The 22,837-nt window shown below is 36.8% G+C and overlaps 2 protein-coding genes across 2 annotated transcripts; one reads left to right on the top strand and one right to left on the bottom strand.

Moving 5' to 3' along the window:
* The first annotated feature begins 4,448 nt into the window (after window positions 1-4,448).
* Window positions 4,449-9,470, top strand: LOC113774679 (probable protein phosphatase 2C 43). Its single transcript, XM_027319278.1, has 4 exons — window positions 4,449-5,392; window positions 6,647-7,035; window positions 8,713-8,949; window positions 9,056-9,470. The coding sequence occupies exons 1-4, from the start codon at window positions 5,053-5,055 to the stop codon at window positions 9,323-9,325; spliced, it is 1,236 nt and encodes a 411-aa protein (XP_027175079.1). The 5' UTR covers window positions 4,449-5,052; the 3' UTR covers window positions 9,326-9,470.
* A 591-nt stretch (window positions 9,471-10,061) lies between these two features.
* On the bottom strand, window positions 10,062-13,502 carry LOC113774680 (actin-97). The gene is made up of 5 exons (XM_027319279.1): window positions 13,328-13,502; window positions 12,380-12,452; window positions 11,863-12,256; window positions 10,785-11,398; window positions 10,062-10,420 (listed from the first exon to the last, which is right to left on the bottom strand). The coding sequence occupies exons 2-5, from the start codon at window positions 12,437-12,439 to the stop codon at window positions 10,355-10,357; spliced, it is 1,134 nt and encodes a 377-aa protein (XP_027175080.1). The 5' UTR covers window positions 12,440-12,452; window positions 13,328-13,502; the 3' UTR covers window positions 10,062-10,354.
* Window positions 13,503-22,837: the final 9,335 nt, after the last annotated feature.

The raw sequence follows: 22,837 nt of genomic DNA, 5'->3' as shown, positions 1-22,837 counted from the left end.
TTATACACATATTTAAGGATAAATGTTAAATCATGATATTTGCAAGTGATGGATACAAATATTGAATCCCTGAAATCCTTTAGTTTGTTTCTGTCGGTAAATTGTATATCGTTTATTATAGGAATTTGCAAATATTAAATGCATTAAGACTTGCCTGCATTCAAACAATTGATTTCGACACCCCTGGTTTTTCTATTTCTTCTTTTGCTTGTTGGATTTATTGCTCGCAATGTGCAAACAACTTATAGAAATTTCAAAATAAATTTTTTTAAAAAAAAAGGAGAAAAGAGGGCAAGCTTAGTGTTTGCTGTTTCCAGCCTTTCCAAACCTGCCACAGAATATTGCAAGTCAAAGAGGTGGTGGGGCGGCCTAATTGAATCAGAAATAGCTTCATCAGATGGTGGAAAGGCTTATTAGAGGCGGGCAATAGAGCACATGAACAAAATACACAAACAAGTAGAACAAAATTGCTACCGTCCAGAAGATTGCCAACAGCCAAGAAAAGGTTCAATATACTACTAGAGCGGGATCAAGTTTAAACATTTTCTTGGTAGAATAGTATGCAGTGATCAATCAGGGAGAGTTCGTTAAAATTGTCCTGTGCATCAGGTTAAGAGTTCAAATCCTCTTGATGCATTAAAGAGAAGTACAGTGCTTTCTTTTATGTCTAATTTCCAGCCTCTGTAGCCTGTACAAGTCTAAATGAACTTCTCCAACCCCATAATGTAGGAGCAGAATAGAGTGTGAATGACAGTTGTAAAGTCTAAAGCAATGAAAGGTGAACTCGACTTCTTGGGGACACGAGGGCATATTTCCCATCTCAAACACTTGAGAAAAAGGGTAGCGATGAATCTACAGCACCTTTCCACATGATTATCCATGCATTCAATGTATCTAGATGCTGAGCTCCCCTCTCCAATATTGTCCCCCTCGGGGGGGGGGGGGGGGGGGGGGGCGCAGATTCAGCCTTTGAAAGTTTCACGTTTCTACTTCACTTCATTTACTTTCTGTGATTCTGTTCGAGAAGCTAAGCACATATTTCTCACTGGAAGAATGCGTTGACAATCTTGAAAAGAATGCTTCAGTATTTGAATTATAAAATGTTTTTAACCAAGTGAAATGCCACCAAAATTATTCTACACAGGTTCTCAATGTGAAAGCTAGGACTGAATGTCTAAAATGTGCTTATATTTTTCTTTCACATCGATCACCTTCAACAACAGCTACGGTTTCTACCTCTTAATAACATCAGTAAAGAGTCGGTGCAGAACACCGTTCAAACATGATGTGCAGTCTCAACCAAAGTGACGTCCCAAAAAAGCCTGTGTTCTTGTTGTCAAAGTCAACCTCCAAAACATCTTCTTGTCATTCTAGCACTTTCTCCTGCTTTAACCCATGGTTCAGCTTCAGCACGGATGTTTGTTGCCAACTACGTTATAGGCACTTTTTGATGGATTAGCTTATCTAGGTAAGCTAGTCAAGTCATCGAAGATGTAACCTTATCACGAGCTACTTGTGTAGGATATCTGTAACCATGGGAAAGAGCACCGCCTTTCAAATTTGGGTATAGTCAACTGTGGATTGGTAACCAGTCCTTACAGCGACTTTTACTTTTCCGCACTTGTCCAGAAGTGCTATGGAGTGACTGGAAATTGAAGCTCGGTGGCCACCAGGAGAGACTTAAGTCCCTCCTTGGGCTGTTGGTGAGGGTTCAAACCTCACCAACAGCGAAAAAAATCTAAGAGTTATGTCATAACATTCCCTTGGTTTAGTTGGGTCTGTATACCCACTAGCCCCTATCACAGCCTCCTTAGGCTCCCCCTCCCCCTAGATTAGGATAGAGTAGGTTATACAAATGTATCGTTGCTGACAAAAAAAAAAAGACTGGAAATTGACCTTATCAATTTATAAGAGCAATTTCAGCAAGTTCGTAGGTTTTTTTAGTTTGCCAAAGAGAATTGCTTTGCTTTGTCCGCAAGTAATATGCAATTTTTGGGAATAAAAATAAAAAAACAATATTGTTCTCTAGTAGGTTTGTACTATATATATTAACACTACTTGTTTGCATGATCTTTTGTGACTTGTGAATTGTAGATGGAATAACATTTAGGACAGCTTGCATTTATAGTGTTGAGGCATGTATTTGCAGAACGTAAGACCAAAAGGGTTAATTAATGCAGTAGTATTTTTCTTTTATTTGGAATTGAAAATTAATTCAAGAGTCTGAACCTGGTCAATATGATGCATTTGCATGTTTCCTTAGGGGAAGTAATCAAGTGTATCTCTCCATTTAAAGTTAAGTGTCCATCTCCACATGCAAACATACTTCAAGTTGTCTCTTTTACTTTAGGGGTGATGCTGAATCAATTAGCTCGACTCAAACTCGCGAGCTATTCAGTTCGACTCTAGCTTATTTTGACAGAATTTGAGTTCGAACTACACATTTGAGTTCATGAGTCGAGTTCGAGCTCCAATATTTGATACTCGAAGGCTTGACAAACCTAAACGAGCCTTTTATAATATATAGATTTTTTAATTATTATTGTAAAATATCAATAATATCCTTTATTTAAAATTATATGTAAGTGTATCTCTCCATTTAAAAGTTAAGTGTCCATCTCCACACGCAGACATACTTCAAGTTGTCTCTTTTACTTTAGGGGAGATGCTGAATCAAATAACTCGACTCGAACTCGTGAGCTACTTGATCAACAGCTCGACTCGAGCTCGTTTTAACCGAGTTTGAGTTCAAGCTACTCATTTGAGTTCATGAGTTGAGGTCAAGTTCCAATATTTTATACTCAAAGGCTCGACAAGTATAATCGATCCTTTTATAATATATGTTTTTTAAATTTTTTAAATTTGTTATTGTGAAATGTCAATAATATCCTTTATTTAAAATTATATGTAAGATATTAATTTTTATTATGTGAGATTGATTACACTCGAATAGGCTCCATTACACTCAAATAAGCTTGATTGAGTTTGACTTGACTCGATTAGATTTAATTAAACTCGAATTCGAGTAAGGTAAACTGAAGTCGAGTTCGAATTCAAACTTGATTTCTAAAAGTTCAACAAGCTCAAGCTCAATTACTCGAGTTCGACTCGACTCGAATGCACCCTATTTTACTTTTTCGCATTAAGTAAATTGTGTTTTTTTTAAGCAGGAAGTTTACCTATAATCCCTCCCATTTTACCATCCAATCCAACCCTTCCCAAGTAAATTGTGATTTAATTCACCTTCATGTAAAAACTCTCCTTTTCTTACCCAAAATAACCACATAAGAATAAATAAATGAAACTCTCCTTTTCATATGCACGTAGAGAACTTCTTACCCCCTAGGAGAAGAATCAATTATACCTTTCCATTTAAAATTATTAAATGCCCATTACATTCCATATAGACAGACACACCTGATACGTCAAGACTTCAAGGTTGTCCCATTTTATTTTCCTTTTTCCCCGTTAACTAAGTTATGATTCATTTCACCATGATGTAACAAAGTCTACTTTTCATACCTAAAGTTTAATAAAGAAAAAGAAATTTTCCCTTCCTTTTATACATAAATTCAGCTATTGAAAAATGTGTCTAACGATTTAATAGTGAAAGGGATAAAATAAATTTTATGGGTTGGGCAAATTGAACCATCCGGACAAGAAAAAATATATGTTTCATGGCGATGATCTTTCACCACAAATTAATTTGTCAATAGTAAGAAGCGATAAATCTATACGCAAATGGTAAAAAAGTTATGTATAGTAATTTGTTTTCTTAGCAGAGAAAAAATGATACTAATGAGTTTCTTAGGACAAAAATAATATAATCCCTGTCCTGTGTAAATACTATTGTACCCGCCTCTATAAGATAATGCCTGAAAAGTGATGGTCACATATTAAGCCAAAAATGGTCTTCCACAGCTTGTCTTTTCCTTTTGGGATTATCTAGTATGAATTTCCCTCCTTGGAAAGATTCAAATTGGTTTCGGCTGAAAGCCTAAACCGAGCCCCTCGGGTTAGATCACCTGATCTTGGGGTAGCCATTCATGTCCCAAAGTCCAGGGTTCAAACCTCTTTTAACGCCTAAATGCTCTTGGGGGCAAGATATTTCAGGTATAGAGTGATTAGTCGGATCTGTTACAAAATGATAATTGAAACATACATTACATAGAGAGCAAAAATTAGGTGTCACTATCATTTTCTCTCAATTACACTTTTAGAAATTAAAATAAAAATCAGCCCTGTATTATTTTCTTTTGTATTACGGTTTGGTGTTTGTTTTTTTATTTGTTTATGTATTAATTTGTAATCCGGTAATCTACACTTCTTTCCCTCCATAAATATGTAGTCATTTCCATCCCTCCAAGTCCCGTATAACAGTTAAAACGCTCTTTAAAGCATACATGCTCTGCCCCGGCAGCCACGCTTTCTTTCGTTAACTCCCTCTGTTTCTCGTCCCTTCAGAAATCTTCTTTTGTTTTCCCTTTTCTCCCAAAAAAACCAAACAACCAGTAGCAATCGTACATCCATTTATACTCCCCTTTCCAGTATCTTTCCAGTTTTTTACGTCTGCACTCATGAGAATCCCTTTCTGGGTTCTCTTGCTCGTCACTCTCTGATTCTTTTCCACTCCACTTTCATACGAAAAGACTCCAGTCTCATTCTTTTCTTGAATTTGTGTCCCTGATTTTTTTTTCTTTTTCTGCATTAACTGCTCCAGCCTTGAATTCTAACGCCTTCTGCGCATCACATTGATCAATCCTGTCTGGGCTTCGGTTTTTTGATCGATATTTCCGTCTGGGTTTTAGTGGGTTTCTGTTAAATTTTCTCTTTTGTGATATTGTTTCCCCCCTGAATTCTTCTTTTGCTGCAGTAACTGTTCCAGTCCTTAATTTCAGCCCTACAATTCTTACTGGGTTTTTGTTTCTTGATCAAAATTTCATCTGCGCTTTCCTTGAATTTCGACGATACCAGGGAATTAGTGGGGTTGGTGGCTTAAAATCATCATTCTTGAAAAAAGCCAGGAGCCAAGAAGATATAGGGAAATGAAATATGTCTTCGTCGTTGGGGAAAATAGTGTCAGCTTGTTGCGGGCCTTTGAGTCAATATGTGCGTATGAACAGGGATGATAATAGCAACCGCGATATTAACAATGAAGATGCTAGTATTACTATGTTAGGCGAGGAAGATGACCCCTCGATTTGGTACAAAGATCTTGAGAAGCATTTTTGTGGAGAATTCTCTTTTGCTGCGGCTCAGGCCAATAGAGTTATGGAGGATCAAGGTCAAGTTGAAACTGGAAAGAATGCCACCTTTGTTGGAGTTTATGATGGCCATGGTAGCCATGAGACTGCACGATTCATCGGTGACAACCTCTTCTATCATCTAATAAGTGAGTGGCAATATCTTTTTCCAATTATTTCCTTTTGTTTTCGAGGATATACTTTAATGCTTTTAATTTGAATGAGGAGTGAACTGGTGCATGTTTGTTCTTATGCAAAAGTTTTGGCCAAGAAAGTTGCTAGACTGAAGGAAGAGAGAATGGAGAAAGAATAATATGACCGTGTTCTTGTTTGATGTATTTCTATAGCTCTTGATGATTCTATATGTTCTTTCTGGTACTTTCTCCTGGGATATCAATTAGCTCTGTTCGCTGCAACAAGATAAAACAGAAATTGAGACTATGAGTATTTTATTTTCTTGATACATTTTCTTTTTGTTTTTCCTTTATATGGTGTGTTGTTTTATCTTACTCTGTCGAACTTTCTGGTCTGATTTTACATTTTTAATATGATGCATGCCGAGATATGCATGGTTATTGAAACTTAGTGCTATCAGGAAAAAGGAAAAGTTTCTTGACTTTGACTTCCAGTGCTTTTGATTAATTACACCTCCAGATTTGTCTCTTTAATGGTGCATTGTTTGTTTTAAAAATTACTGAGTTGTCAAATATCCATTAGCTTCTTGCTGTGTTGCATTATTTGTTTACAAATATTTTCAATTGGCTTTTTAATATCCATAAGCTCTTGTGATATTTTTCTTTCCTATTTTCTTGTTTTTTTCCTTGTAATGTCTTTTCTGTCATTAAGAATGGAGGCTCTGAGTTATAGCAAATTGGATTTAACACTTTCGGTTCGTTGATTATATCCAGTAAAGTTGTCTTCATGCTTATGAACATGAAATCCCTATAATTGTATGTTATCTTGTATTTGTGCAAAGGCGAAATCTTGTTGGTTGAGCTTTTGACCAAGTCTTATACCTTGGCGATCTTCCATTGACCGTTCCATGGACATGTTTTGTAGAAAAATAATTCACTATCACATAATAAACTTGAAAGTAAACGACAAATAAAGAAGTTGGAATTGATTGACTTATTCTTTCAAAAGAAATGTAGCTAGAACTCAGCAGTTCCTGAGGTCCTACGTAGGGCCTGCAATTATGATATGGTTTTCCTTTAGAGCTGCAGATTGAAAAGACTCTTAAACTGTTTGTTGTCCTACTGACACCTTCTATGAGGCATTTGCATGATGCTTAGTAGTTTCTAACTTATTTAGCCATATCCGGCAAAGAGATACAAGCTTTTTGCGGTTATATATGACATGAAGACTTGAAGATTTATTATCTCTTTCTTTTTTCTGGTTGGCAGAGCTAGCTCAAGAAAATGGAACAATGTCTGAAGGAGTTATTTGCAATGCCTTCTCTGAAACAGAGGATGGGTTTCTTTCAATTGTAAAGCAGTTGTATCCTGTTAACCGCCTAGTTGCTTCATGGGGATCCTGCTGCTTAGTTGGAGTAATCTGGGAAGGGAAACTTTTTGTTGCTAATCTTGGTGATTCTAGAGCAGTGCTGGGTTGTGTAGGCCAAAAGATGCTCAGCTGTCTATGCCAATCAAAAAGAGTTACTGCTAAGCAATTGACCAAAGACCATAATGCCAATATGAAGGAGGTTAGACAAGAATTACGTTCTTCACACCCAGATGATCCACAGATTGTGCTTCAGAAGTTCAATGTATGGCGAATCAAAGGCATTATACAGGTTTGCACATTTTAAGATCTTTAGAGCATACGATGTTATTGTTGCACTTCTTCTGCATAGATATTAGGATGTTGAACTTGTCATAGAACATAGTTATGAAATTTATTTGAATCATGTAAATTTTCGAAATCTTTGAAATGGTCTTACTTAAGCAAGCTTGGGGACAAAATGAGAAATTTAGGTTATGAAACTAAATTTGACTTTTGTTGTCTTCTTCAATTTAATTAAGAGTCTTAGAAAGTAGGGCACTCAGAAGCTCTATTGTTTTCACATAATTACAATACCAACCATAATTAGTTGAGTTTTTTTTTTTTTCTGGACAAGAATAACGATTATAACCAAGATAAGAAGGCTAATTAACAAAGTTTTACCTTTGTCATTTAGTTAGTTTGTTCCAATTCTGAGTAGTGAACTTCCGAGCTCATTTCATTTCTCTGATGAAGTTGTCGATGTTCTCATTTCAGTTTTGTTAAGTTTGAGACCAATGCACATGAAATGCCAGCCTTTTGACTTTGTGCAGGCAGAAGGCAGCCTTTTTTTTAAGGTTTCTGGTCTCAGAATGGAATTGTCTGGTACATTGAATTATGGAAAAGTCAGATGCCTGTACAAGTGATTACATGTTTCTCTTCCTAAAGTGGACTTGAAACCTTTGTGTAAGAGTACTCAATCTCAAAATTGTGCTGACAGTAAAATGTTATCATAAATGAATTATCCTTAGCAAGATTGTTTCCTAATAAAGCAGCTTTTGATTGTTGTTTTGTAGTTTTTTCAAGTGAAAAAAGCATGCTTGTTCCTTTTGGGAACTTCGATTTAATTTAGGTGTTGAACATCAATGAGAAGCTCATTTACAGTTCAGAAATTAACCGTGTAATACTATACAAAGAAATATGATTGGAAATATGGTACAGAGAATAAGAAGTTGGTACCGTGTTACATACTAAATTAGCTTAGTGAGTGCTACAATGTGAGTATTCCCCTTTTCTGAAGTACCTTTAGTCTGGATTGGGAGACCGCATTCAGATTTGCTCATTGTCCCTCAATTCTTAAACAGTTCATAATGGAATTTTTAAATTCATTTTCATAATTCTGTTGACTTTTGATTCAACTGACCTTGGTTATATCTCTCAGGCACAATAAATATGTGGGAAATTGAGAATATGCTGATAAGCTGCAACATTTCTCTGTCATTTTGTTGAGCTTTTAGTTGTTTTAAGTTTGTTTGGTTTTCCTGATAAACAGAGTCCTTTATTTTTACATTGAAACTTATCTTAATTCACAACCAGCACTGTTGAATTACTGTAGATCAACTTATATATCTCAAACAGAAAGCAGAACCAAGAGTAGGTTTGCTTTACTGATTATATTTGCTCAGAAAAGAGATTTCAGACTTTGAAAATGGAAAAGAATTACACTTAGGTAACAAAAACCATGGCATCATCATATAATATCATATTATGTAACATCAATGCTGTTTCTATTGAATGCATAAAAGTTTGGATTTGGTAATGCAACTAGTGTTAGTGATGATGTGGTGGTGCTGCTATATGCGAATAGCTCGTGTCTTATGTCTCAAGCAAGACTGCAACCTATATGTTGATGTCCTCATGGGATATTTGGCTGGTTTTAGATGTAACTTGAAGTTGATGCAATATGTAACTACTCAAACATCCATTCTAGGTCTCTAGATCCATTGGGGATGCCTACCTGAAGAATCCAGATTTCGCTCTTGATGAATCTTACCCACGATTCCACCTTCCTGAACCTCTTCGCCAGCCTGTGCTAAGAGCTGATCCATCTATATGTACCAGAACTTTGCAACCCAGTGACAAGTTCCTCATCTTTGCATCTGATGGGCTGTGGGAGCACCTGTCAAATCAGGAAGCTGTGGAGATAGTTCACAAAAATCCTAGAGAGGTGGGTTTACATCATCTAATTTATTGAAACATGTTTTTCCTTTTTTTTTTGGGGGGAGGAAAACCAGTATATGTCCAAGTTTTACATTCTTTTTCCTTGGGTATAGGGTATAGCAAGGAGGCTACTAAGATTAGCTCTACAAAAAGCAGCAGCCAAAGTTAACAGGAGTTATGATGAACTTAAGGGGTACGACCAGGGGAAGAGGAGGCTCTGGCATGATGATATTACTGTTGCTGTAATTTTCCTTGACTATGAAATGCTGAATAACAAGGCACCTGTGCCTGAACGGTCATTTAGAGCATTTGTGGACAGCATTGCACCTTCCAAGTTCAAAATTCTACAGGGGAATGATGTGAATCCGGAGTCTGTAGAATGACGAATAGCCAAGGCCTTCGAGAGGATTGTTTTCATAAATTCATTACTTCAGTTTGCTTTCCAGCCTAGAATGCTGCAGCTTACAATTGAAATACACACATATATGCTTCTTTCAGCATTTCAAATGCTACAAATGCTTTAGCTTTAGTCGAATTACCCTTCAGATGGATCTAGTGGCGTTGATGTGCCGTGTTTGGCTAGCAGTTTTTTCCTATGCTTCTTCTTTAGCTTTATCATATGATGTGCCAGAAACCTGGGAAGTGCTGTGGAATTCTGATATTCAGTACTTCATAACTGAAGCACCGGTCTGGATTACTGATTCCTGAACTGATATCTGAGAAGGGTGTTATTCTCATTGGTGTATAGCAACTTCGTTTCTAGTTCCCTTCGTACATTTTTGCAGCGGCATTTCGGATGTCTTAGCTAGTGGTTACATTCTCCTATACAGCAATTCAAGAACTTGTATTCATACTTCAAAAGAAAAGAAATTAGATTGCTGCCCTATTCTCACTTTCAATCCCAGGTTCTTCACTTCCTTCTTCCCATGCCATTTTTGCCATTGATCCATCGTTTTCAGTTTTTAGTGTCATGCTGCTTTGTCATTGTAATTCAGTTTATTGTACTTTTTATGTATTTTAAGATCATATTTTACCATCATTTCTTACCAAAATCTTTGCACGAGTGTTGCTATTAAACAACTTAATGCCCTGTACCAAAGAGAAATGACAAAATAAGTCTAGACGAGCCCTCAATCCACAATCCAATCTTAGTAACATTAAAAAATTACAGTCTACAATGAAATATTGATCGGAAAAAATTAATCTTTGCAAGCTCAGCTTGTTTCCAGGTCCCTTGTTCAAATTGTTGAGAAAGAAAAACTCGAGAGAAAGAAAAAAAGAACAAAGTAATAAGAAACAAATACAAACGAAATGTAGCATATCTGCAAAGATGTGATAAAAATTTCAGATAGTATATAAGCCGGTGTCAATCTCCTCAGCGAACCCTCCAGCATAACAAAATACTCCTATATTTAGAAGCACTTTCTGTGAACTATTGATGGCCCAGACTCGTCGTACTCTGCCTTAGCTATCCACATCTGCACTCAAGGAACAGAAATTAAATTCTTATCAGGTCAAGTACACAGCAATTGACTCAAGAAATATCCACTTAGAGACCAATATCTTTTACATAAATTCATTCGGCAGATCAATTCAATTGGAGATTTTTCAACATGACAAACACTGTCAATAATGCAACGTTACAAAATCAGAATGGCTTCTCCCGTCAATGTTAGGCAATTGCCAAGGACTAAACACTCGCATACTATTCAAATGAAGACACATTAGTTGAAAATGCCCACACATTACTGGTAAACAGACAGAAAATGATATGCACGTGTGTAATGTATGCTTATGTAACAGTAAACAGATTACATAAGTTTCTGAGCTTAGGGACAGTACCTGCTGGAATGTGCTGAGGGAGGCCAAGATGGAACCTCCAATCCATACACTGTATTTCCTCTCAGGTGGAGCCACCACCTTAATCTTCATGCTACTTGGAGCGAGTGCTGTAATTTCTTTGCTCATCCTGTCAGCAATCCCTGGGAACATTGTAGAACCACCACTGAGGACAATATTTCCATAAAGATCCTTCCTAATATCAACGTCACACTTCATGATGGAATTGTATGTTGTTTCATGAATGCCAGCAGATTCCATGCCAATCATTGATGGCTGGAATAGGACCTCTGGACAACGGAAGCGCTCCGCACCAATAGTGATCACCTGACCATCAGGCAACTCATAGCTCTTCTCCACAGCTGAGCTGGTCTTGGAGGTTTCTAGCTCTTGTTCATAGTCAAGAGCAATGTAGGCAAGCTTTTCCTTCACGTCTCTCACAATTTCTCGCTCCGCAGAAGTGGTGAAAGAGTAACCACGCTCAGTCAGTATCTTCATGAGGTGATCTGTGAGATCACGCCCTGCAAGATCAAGACGCAGGATGGCATGTGGAAGGGCATAACCTTCATAGATAGGAACAGTATGGCTGACACCATCACCAGAGTCCAGCACAATACCTGGGGGGGGAAAAAAAGATTATCGCTACATAGAGAAATATAACATCAAAACTTTGGTACATTGTTTTTGTTTTTAGCGTTCTCATTTGGTTTTCATGGTCTTCAAAACGATTACAACCTTGTTTTACATATTGGTTTATACCATGGTTCTGGTTCTTTCTAAGAGAAGTTGTAGCACTCAATACAGCTTTGTCTCAGTACCCAATAGGTACATCATGAAAAGATGGTATTGACTTCAACAAGTTTTTGTAATATTCTCAGTTCCAGAGGGAAGTGGGTCCTGAACCTTTTAAAGATATAGTTAGTATGCTTTGCTATGCCCCCAGTGCAATATGGGATTTACTTAATTTTTGAGGAACAATAAAACTCAGAATAATCTTCTTTCAGCTAATAAATAAAACCACAACACCAAACCTGACACATTATTCAAAAAATTCATATAATTAGGTCATTAAGTCCCTTACCAGTTGTACGGCCACTGGCATAAAGAGAAAGAACGGCCTGAATGGCAACATACATGGCAGGAGTGTTGAATGTCTCAAACATGATTTGAGTCATCTTCTCACGATTTGCCTTTGGATTCAGAGGAGCTTCTGTAAGGAGAACAGGGTGCTCTTCGGGAGCAACGCGAAGTTCGTTGTAGAACGTATGATGCCATATCTTTTCCATATCATCCCAATTGCTGACAATGCCATGCTCGATTGGGTACTTCAAAGTCAAAATACCTCTCTTGGATTGAGCCTCATCACCAACATAGGCATCCTTCTGCCCCATACCAACCATCACACCAGTGTGACGTGGGCGTCCTACAATGCTTGGGAAAACAGCCCTTGGAGCATCATCTCCAGCAAAACCAGCCTGCAAATTCGGATCAACTTAAAGAATAAGCAACTAAGCTGAACACCTAATAATGCAATCATACAAATGTATCAAACTGTTTTTAAGGAATCTAATGATCCAAAACAACATTGAGATTTTTACCTTGACCATTCCTGTCCCATTGTCGCACACAAGAGGTTGAATCTCCTCACCATCTGCCATCTTTTAATGTGGTCTGTAGAAGAACAAGTTTGTCATAGAAGTTGTCAAGAAACAGATCTCGATTGCAGATGCACATTACAACATCTGATGTCATGTCTCCTTGCAAATAGTGAAACCCATATAACAATTACAGTTTGAATAGCATAACTTTGCGTAAATTGGCTAATCAAACCAGCAAATTCTTCTCAGACATTTGATCTAAGGTAACTCAATGACAATGTAACAAGACAAAGCATTTACAGCATCAATTTTTTCCTGGACATTTCTTATATAAGCTAGTCCTCCATTTTGACACGATCTGAATAATATCTAGCCATGCAATCAAAGTTCAATCAGATCAAAGTTCACACTTATTCGATGACAAGCCCAGTAAGAGTAACCCAGAACGTGAATCAAAGATAATGTAAATTCCATTGCAGATGATTCAACATATCCAAAAACCAAGCACATTACAAAGAAATCATCCACAGTTCAGTAATCTTTTGCTTATAGTTTAGGTATTCCCAGCCTTAAATTGCAAATTCAAGGCAATCTCAGTCACATAGTCAGACTGTCACAATAATCAAACTATATAATAAACATTAAAACCAGAGCTTGAGCTTTTCACGAAATCAAAGATTAAGGCAAGCAGCATTGCCTGTCACCCCCTTAATATGTGAATTCATTCACAAAAAAAAAACACCATTTGCAGATCCATGGATCAAAGCTCAAAAATGGCATTAGAAGTCAGTCTCATCACAAAACACAGTAAGACAAGAATATGAACAGGATACCGCTACATTAACTCAAGCTTCAACCTTTAACACAAAAATAACAAAAGGGCCTCGTAAAAATGAATTGAAGATGCAAAGTAACAAAAACCATGAATTTCAAGAGTAAATTTGGTACCTTGGAGGCCTTCCTAGACTGGTTGTCCCTCTCGGTCTCTGTTCCCGGTTTTCTCTTTCTGATTCTATCTCTTCTTGGCAGAGTGAGAGGTGCAACTGGCTGCCCTCCCTCTTCTTTTTAAAAACCGGAAAATGGTGAAAACTCAGCCTCAAATGAAATACAGCTTAAATGAACCTCAAATTCGTTCGGTTAATACTGCCGGCCGTTAGATTGGGGGATTATATGGGTAACTACTGAATTGAATGGACCCCATGACGCTATCATGTTCATGGTGGATATAGCTGGCTTTGCTTTTCCACTCATTTCTTGCCGTAGGGACTGATATACCCTCCACTTTTGGATCGTTCCCCATTTACTGGTCCCCTACTCCCCTCCGACCCAAAGACCCAACATTGGAAATCTATGCCCACCCAAACCTTCTCAAGAGCTCATTCATATTTTTGTAAAATCAACTAAGGACCTAAGTTCTACAAGACAACAATTTTAAATTGACCATTGAATATTAAATTTCATGATTAATGAATGTTTTTGGTTAATCGGTAAAATTTAAACTACTGCCACTCTAACTTATATTAAGAAAAGGTTCAATTGGATCAAGAAAGACTAAAAGACGATAAACTCATTTTTTTACCAAGAAATGTATTGTCATATACATTCTAAATTTTACTATAAGGACTGTATTTTATACTTTAACTGGTGATCAACTCATCTATGACAAATTGGTTATGATTAATGAAGTCTTGATATAGTATAACACATAATGAGATTCATTAGTCGATTTTATAAACATAAAGAATTGTCTGTTCTTTTAGCATGAGGGTCGTTATACCAATGTTAGTATACAACATATTTGCAAATCAGTGATTAAAATTTAGTATTGACTCAAGGACAGCACACAGAGGAGCACGAGTTCAAAGTCACGGGAAGACTAGAATCTTGTTTTGTACTTTATTATTGTTTTTGTTCCTCATTTGGTTCAATATATTTCGGATTCTTTTACGTGTGGTGTTTAATATGATAGATACTACTCAAAATGTATTAAGAATTGTTTCAAACAGTTTTAATTCAAATCTTGTAGGTAAATAGAATTTGCAATAGGTTTTTGATATTACAGGACATTTTTAAAAATTGACATATTTAATAACACTAAATAGAGATTCGAATAATTATAGAGGGACATTGCTGGAATAATTTTAAAGGGATATTGCTTGAACTGGAGGTACAAACGAGTAAAGTTTAATCAAATAGATAGGTTTTGAGTTTGCTTGGTTAAAACTCGAATTTGAACTCGCGTTAGTCGATTTTGAGCGGTTCAAGCTATTTAACAAGTCGAATTCGAGTTTAATATGTGAAATTCGAAAGTTCATCAAACTTAATCTAAGTTCAATCAAGCTTAACATATATATATGCTTTTTTTATTAGTATTAAATATATATTTTTTTTTATCCCTTGTTTAAAATTATATAGCATATAAATTTATATTTATTAAACTCGATTGGATTCGAATTAAACTCAATTGGACTCAAGCAAGAGTTCGAGTTCAAGTTTATTAATTCAAATCAAACTCAAATAGTGTTATTTAAGTTCAACTCGACTCGATTGCATTCCTAATTTAAACCCACTCTAATACTAGAAGTTAGTTAATAAATGGCTAGAATCTAGGTTCCATCAAACTTAGAACCCCAAAACGGCCTCAGGGATGCATTGACATTCCCCAAAAAATTGACGAGGATAAAATGGTCCTGCAGACAAGGTTCCCCCCACAAAAAGATCGTTTAATCACTTTATCGGCTACTTTATTTTCTCCTTTTTCCCATAAATCAAATTAGTGGGGTGGGTGTGGGCAATAATAAGACACATGAACGATGATGCAATAGTAGGGCCAGTCCAGCTGGGCCAAATTGTTCCAACCAGTCTGGAGATGATGTCAGCCTGTTTGCATCACGTGCGGTGAATGGCCGTTCACACCTGCCCGCCACTCATCACCAATACAGAGCCCATTTTCTATGCCAAGTCTTGTGGCTGACCGGCAAGACTGGTCAAACAAGTCCGAACTTACTGGCCTGCCTTAACGTGCCATGCATCATTTCACAACCTGAGAGCACTCAAAATTGCAAGGACGAGAGAGTCATGGGCGCAAGTTTTGCTAAGACAACAAAAATTAGAAAGAATGGAAGATAGAAAATTGTCGGTTTGGAGGAATTTTTTCAATACCACACAATTGCATCATGCTAGATAATTTTTTTTTTTTTTGAATTCTACAGGGGAAGGGGTATGAATATGATTTTAAAAAGTGAAAAGGAGAAAGAAGATTTGAATCCAAAACTTCTATTTCTTGAAATCTCATTCTTTTTATTTTTGACAAAAATTTTAGCAGGGAATTGATGAAAGTTAAGAAATAAGGAAGGAGCAATAGGATTGAATTCAAAAGCTTTTAGACATCATTTGAATTGAAGGAAAATGAAGGAAAGGAAATGAGAGGATTCTAGTAGAAAAGAAAGAAAATGAAGAGTACAGGAAAGCTGATTCTATTCATCTTTTTTTGATTAAATACAAAACCATTAACAATATTGTTTGGATTACGAAAGAAAAGGAAACTATCACGTATAAGTTACCTTTTATCTATAATAATTTAAAAGCTTAATTTAAAAACATATAGGTTCTTTGACAAAAATTTTAAAACTTTCATTTATCTTGGTTTCATTTCCCTCCATTTTCCACCCCATGGAAAACAAATTGACAAAAAAAAATAACTATATTGTATCTCTTCCTTTTCTCTCCTGATCCTTTCTTTTCTTCATAAAAAATCAATTCAATTATCAAAATTCTTATCCCTCCATTTCCTTTCCTTTTCTTCTCATCCTCCCCCGGGCGACACCAAAATAAAAAAGAAAGAAAATGTGTCGAAAAGGGAAAGGGCAGGAAGAAACTTTTGTAGGTATAGCTCTATTAAAGTACTCGGCCTAACCTTCGGTTTCGTAACCAAGATTTTCTTTCTCATTCCTTACGTACTCTTTCTTGTTTTGTCCATACTTTTTTGACTTGCTTTGAAGTTAACTTTTGGAGAGATTATCATGTTATGGAAACATTGATTTAGGAGTTAAACTTTATATTAATTTTAATACTAATTATTAGATCAAAATCTCCTCAACATGCTAAATAAGTTAAAGATAAGGAAGATGAATTAATAATGTTGAGAGAAATTTACAAGACAATTGTCAAAGGTGGAACTAATTAGGTCACGATGACTGTAGTTTTTTATTTCTAATTGATTATTCCATAACTCTATTATATTGGTCTTTTTTTTTTTTGTATTGAATCCCATACATAATAGTTCACCACCTTATGTTCCCACACGAATGTATAATAACAAAAGAAATAAGAAGCCTAAATGGACTTCCATGTTTTTATTTTATTTTTTTTCGAAACGATAGAATTTTACATCATAACAAAACTGTACAGTGTTGGAGCAAGGGCTCCTATCTTTACAGCAGTGCATTTAGCGCTATGGGATGGAGTAGTTCCACTCCATGTCACAAAAGTTCAAAAGAACAATTTTGCTCAAACTGTAGCATAGGCTATCAGTATCCTCATTCAACATATCAAAAGAGCACATTCAAAACCATGAGGTCATTTTTTGTATGTCCTCCATTATAGTGGCTGTCTCTAAGCTCGTAGCTTTTCCGGTTCCTATTTGGGCTAGCAGCTTCCTATCTTCAATCCGTATTTTGATGTCTTTCCATCCCTTTTGCTGCTTTGATCATACATAGCCTCACCGCCTCTGCAATGTCTTGAGCTTTGTTTCCTGCTTGCCTTTCCTTTAGCGACCAAGCAGCAATTGCCTGGTTTGCATTATTCACAACTGTGATGCCAATACCAAAGGTTTTGGGTTCTTTCTGGTGTTGGGTCGCCAGCTTTAGAGTTACCACTTCAGAGTCAGATTGCTCTTTTTGACCATTCATTTCTTGCCTTATTGTTTTTGTTGTGCTCCTCCTTGGTTTTTGCTGGATTGCTTCCTTGTATTCCTTCCATTCCTCAGTAGCTTTTTCACTCACTTTAAAAGGCTATTGTTGTGCTGAGTTGAAAATTCTGGCATTTCTCGTTTTCCAAATTTGCCACAGCACGTTGACTGTTAGGTAGGGATGTACGCGAGTCGAGTCATAATCGAGTAGCTCGGTCAACGGCTTGGCTTGAACTCGGGTTGACCGAGTTTGAGCCGAGTCTCGAGCTACTCGATTATTATTCGAGTCGAGTTTCGAGCCAATATTTTGAGGCTCGAGACTTGTCAAGCTACTCGTCGAGTCGGGGGTATTTAAATAATATATTTATAATTTAAATAATATATATGTATTATAATTATAAAATGATCATTATGAGTATAAGTTTTACGGAATTTACAAGGGAAAATGGCCAATTTAGTCCATATACTTTTTTTTACTGTCAATTTAGTCCTTACATAATTTTTTTGGTCAATTTAATCCCTATACTTATTATCGGTTCCAATTGAGGAATTCTGCGGCGGCACCACCTTATAATTTCAATCAAACGTCTAATTGAGCACTTAAACAGGGGTATTTCGGGTACTTCACTGCTGGGGCTCCTTTTCAGAAGTAAAAAACAAAACCAAAAGTTACCAAAATGGTTCAATCTGAATAACAATAGCAGTAATGCGAAAATGGTAACAAAAATAAAATAATCACAAATAATAAAAGTCGTCAATGGTCGCTAGCTAAATCTAATACAAGAAAGCTAAGGCAATCGACAAGAAAGTGAATGGCAACGCTACTACTGCAAAAGATGGAGCAGAGTTTGGTGGAGGAGGAGCTGAGACACCAGCTGGAGAACCAGACGGAGATGGAGTGGTAGAGCCCGAAGGTGACGTGCTAGGAGAGCTAGAGGGTGGTAGGGTGGAAGAGTTGGAAGGTGGAGTTGCGTCGGTCGATGAAGGAGTAGGAGCGCCGGTCGACAGTGAAAATGTCTCAATTCCGATGAGCATCCCTCCCTACTTCTGCAGTAGTTTAAGAATCCCCTCAATTCTCATTGACTGAGTAATATACTCAAGAAATTTCGTACTTCGAATTAAGTGATGCGAAATGTGGGCTCTGCTACCGTTGTGCACATTTATAACCTGTTGTCTCCTTTAGAAATAATTCTCTTTTTTCTTTTTTTCGTTAAATAGTCTTCTGCTTTCTTAATATTTATGGAATGTGAACATTGCATGTTCTAGTGGGCTCAATGCCGAAATCATTTGATACCAATCATCTTAAAGTTGTTGTTTCCTTCCACTGGTCATCCAGTTTTTGTTTGCTATGTAGCAAAGCACAGAAAATTTCTTATTGCCCATAGCCTCAGAGGCAGGGTCGGATAGAGGCCTGGTGGGGACCGGAGTTGGTGATGGAGTGGCAGTAGTTTCGGTGACGTTGATGGCTAGCTTTTGGCGGAGTGAACAGTGTCGAGGGAATGTGCATATGTAGAAATCTTGACTTGGGTTGGTCAGGGTAATTCTGGTTGGACGGGTGTTCATTGTGGTTCCGGTGGTAGAGGTGTTGCAGGAATCATAGGCTGACTTTGATGTCACCACAGCAACATCATGAGCTCCAGTTATAAAGTTGAACACTGCATTATTAATGCAATATTGCGAAATAGATACATGTCAGTAACTAACAGAAAATTTCTTGCAAGATTTCAGTCGATTTCAGTCGGTTTTTGCAAGAAAAGGTTGAGATTTCAGGTTTGGGTTTTTTTCAGTGGTGGTGTGCCGGTAACTTTTGGTTTTGATTTTTACTTCTGGAAAGGAGCCCCAGCAGTGGAGTACCTGAAATACCCCCGCTTAAGTGTTCAATTAGACGTTTGATCAAAATGATAAGGTGGCGCCGCCGCGGAGTTCCTCAATTGGAACCGATAATAAGTATAGGGATTAAATTGGCCAAAAAAATTATGTAAGGACTAAATTGAGAGTAAAAAAAAGTATAGGGACTAAATTGGCCATTTTTCCAATTTACAATAAACTCTTCTTTATAATAAAATTTCATAATGGCAAAAAAGTAATAACATAATTGTAAAAAGACCTAAAAAGAAAAAATGTCTAAAAAAGGGAAGAAAAGACGAAAATGTGTCAAAAAACTTGATTAGGCTCAACTTGATAAGGCTCGATTGAGTCTCGAGCTTAAAGCGAGTTTCTCAAGTCAAGCTTTAAGTATCGATTTTTTGTACTCAGTCGAACTCGAGTCGAGCTCGAGTCTAGGTATATATGAGTCGAGTCGAACTCGAGTATAGCTATACTCGAGCTTGACTTGGCTCGATTACATCCCTACTGTTAGGGATACGTGATATTCATCTTCATGCCTGATTCTTGCATTCATCAACATGGTCCACCATTGTTTAAAGCAGCCGGTTTGGTCTTCCAGCCTATCCCAGTGTACTAATGCAAATTTTCATATTTCTTTTACTATCTTGCACTGCAGCAGTATGTGCTCAATGGATTCCACATTCTCTCCACATTCACATCATATTAGGTCTCATCTTTGTGTCCTATGAAATATTTGAGCCTTCATTGGCATTCCATTATTGATACATTTTCACACAAATATTTTCAACTTATATTTGATAGATAGCTTTCATAATGAATTCCATAATTTCCTATCTACTTGTTGGTAGCTACATCTTTCCTTTTCATTGCTTTCTTCCTTTCTTTTCCTCTTCTCTTATTGCAGATATTTGTAGCCAGATGCTACTATATATTGGCCCGTTTTGCAATGCTTCCATATCAAGCTATCTCCTCTTCTAGCCAAGCTTATTGGAATATTAAGAATGTGTTCTGCATCTTCTCTGTTGAAGACTTTAAAGATTAGCACTCTGTTCCATCTGCGTTAAACTATGAGTTGTGAAACTTTGCAAAAAGTTGATTCCTCTGGTTTCTGAGTTTTTATCCTTCCTGCTTTGTTGTTATTGATCCATTTGTCTTCTCAGATGTTGGTTCCCCTTCCATTTCCTATTCTTTTTTTGCACCCTTCTTCAATTACCTCTCTAGCACTCATTAGACTTTTCCAAATTCAGGATGCACTTTTTGGGACCTTGCTTTCAAGTATTGATCCTTCTCGAAAGTATTTACCCTTCAGTATCTTGCTTACCAAGAGGTTGGATTGGGTCATTATTCTTCATACTTGTTTTGCAAGTAAAGCTTTGTTGAAAAGTTGAATATCCTTGAAACCCATTCCTCATTCTTCTTTATTTTTGGTAAATTTCTTCCATGCAATCCACTGTTGCTTGTCTTTCTTGTCATTCTGTCCCCATTAGCAGCTAGCCATCATGGAGCAAATTTCCTTGCATAACTTTTGGGGAAACTTATAGCAGGACATGGCATAAGTTGGTATAGCCATTGTTACTGCCTTCAGAAAAGTTTCCTTGCCTGCTTGGTTGAGTAGTTTTGTCTTCTAGTGATCCATTTTTTTCTTGATTTTGTCTTTTATGAAACCAAAAATCTGTTCTTTTGACCTCGTAATTATCATTGGCAGACCAAGATATTTTCCTTGTCGCACAGCCTGGATTTCTCGCAGCTCTTCACATATTGTTTCCATCATCTTCTGGTTAGTGTTTTTGCTGAAGAATACTGAGGATTTCTCTAGATTAATTTGTTGACTTGATACTGCTTCATATTTGTTTAAGATTGCCTTCAGTTCCTTAGCCTTCTTTTAATCTGCTTTGCTCAGTATCAATGAATTATCTACAAAAAAGAGATAGGTTAGTGCAGGACCATTCCTGCTGATCTTCATTCTTTTCATCTTTTTGCTTGTTTCTGTTCTTTTAAGGAGGTTGGAGAATCCTTCTGAACATATTAGGAACAGGTATGGTGATAGGGACTGACCTTGCCTTAATCCTCTCTCTGGTTTCGCTAGTTCTCTTACTTCACCAATCACACTGAAAGAGTAGGATACAGTAGTTATGCAGTTTATTATCCAGTTAATCCAGATGTTACAAAAACCCATTTTGATCATTATTGCTTTCAAGTAATCCCATTCCACTCTATCATAGGCTTTAGATATATCAAGTTTAACAGCCATACATCCCACTTGCCTATTTCTTTTGTTTTTCAGGAAATGAAGAAACTCATGAGCTAATATGACATTATCCAGAATTTGTCTACCTGCAACAAATGCAGACTGATTTTTGCTTATTCACTTATCTAACACAGGTTTGAGTCTGTTCACTGAAATTTTGGAAATGATTTTGTACATAACAGAACAGAACATGAACTTATAGATCTATAGTGCATTAAGCCAGTGGGAACTAAAATTTTGGGGATCGAAGAGATAATAGTGTGGTTTATGGAACTAAGCATGTGACTAAATGAAAAAAAGCTTGAACTGCCTCTACTATGTCTTTTTTAATGATGTCGCAGTAAGTTTGAAAGAAAAGAGGTGACATACCATCACTTCCAGGAGCCTTATTAGGATTCATTGAAAAAATTGCTGTCTTAATTTCATTCTCATCCACAGCTTTGACTAAGATCCTATTCATTTGTTCTGTGATTGTGGTTGGAATCCCCTTAAGTATCTCATGAATGTTGTTCTCCCTTGTTGGTGCTGTTGAGGCAGTAAATAGTTGCCTATAGTACTTGGCTATTTCCTGCCCAACTTCTTTTTCTGATTTTGTCCAGCTTCCATCTCCTTTCTGAAGTTGGTTCATTCTATTTGCCATCCTTTTTCCATTCACCACAACATGAAAATATTTGGAGTTCTTGTCCTCTTCTCTCAACCATTGCAGTCTTGCTTTTTTACTCCAGAACATTTCCTCTTGTTGATATGTTTCTTTCAATTGCTTTTTCAGATTAACAATTTCTTCCTTTGATATTTTCCTGTTCTGCTCCTTTATTCTTTCTAGTTTTTCTTTGGCCTCTTCTATCTTCTTTTTAGCAATGCCAATCTTGCTACTGTGCCATTTCAGGAGCCTTACCCTGCAATTTGTTATTCTTTTGGTGACCTTGTACATTATGGATCCATCACATGTTATACTCCAAGCTTCTTTAATCAATTGATGGGCTTCCTTATGTTGCACCCACCATTTATCAAAATAGAACCTCTTTTTCCTTATTCTATTTGCTGGACAAGTGTCTAGTAACAGAATGTTGTGATCAGATGCCTAATTTTCCACATGTGTACATTTTGCCGTAGCAAACACTTCTAACCATTCAAGGGTGCTCAATCCTCTGTCAAGTCTTTCTTTTATTTCTAATCGTTCATCCCAACTTCCATGTTTTTATTATAAGCTCATTTTTTGAGTGAGTACCTTAGAGTTAGGTTAGTTTATATCCTCCAAGTGCCACTCAAATATAAAATCACCATAAAGTTCTTGAAATTGTTCATCGAATTAGTTTTTTGCACTTAAGTACGTGGCTTATCCTAAATTCATATGGATGCGTAGTGCACTCGTTTGATTCGATGGTGGTTCAGTTTTCGTCAATTTTTCTAGGTTCCGTTGGGTTTCTCCCCTTCTCTCCTAAGTGTAAGCTAG

Source organism: Coffea eugenioides, chromosome 6 (genome assembly GCF_003713205.1).
Source record: "Coffea eugenioides isolate CCC68of chromosome 6, Ceug_1.0, whole genome shotgun sequence".
Taxonomy (NCBI): Eukaryota; Viridiplantae; Streptophyta; class Magnoliopsida; order Gentianales; family Rubiaceae; genus Coffea; species Coffea eugenioides.
Note: the sequence above shows the minus strand (reverse complement) of the source record. Positions and strands in the feature narration are given on the sequence as shown.

Coding starts and splice junctions, on each gene's coding strand:
- LOC113774679 (XM_027319278.1), top strand. CDS start 5,053: ATGTCTTCGTCGTTGGGGAAAATAGTGTCAGCTTGTTGCGGGCCTTTG. Junction 7,036..8,712: donor GAATCAAAGGCATTATACAG/GTTTGCACATTT, acceptor CATCCATTCTAG/GTCTCTAGATCCATTGGGGA. Junction 8,950..9,055: donor TTCACAAAAATCCTAGAGAG/GTGGGTTTACAT, acceptor CCTTGGGTATAG/GGTATAGCAAGGAGGCTACT.
- LOC113774680 (XM_027319279.1), bottom strand. CDS start 12,439: ATGGCAGATGGTGAGGAGATTCAACCTCTTGTGTGCGACAATGGGACA. Junction 12,257..12,379: donor ATGGGACAGGAATGGTCAAG/GTAAAAATCTCA, acceptor CCGAATTTGCAG/GCTGGTTTTGCTGGAGATGA. Junction 10,421..10,784: donor CCCTCAGCACATTCCAGCAG/GTACTGTCCCTA, acceptor CCTTGAGTGCAG/ATGTGGATAGCTAAGGCAGA.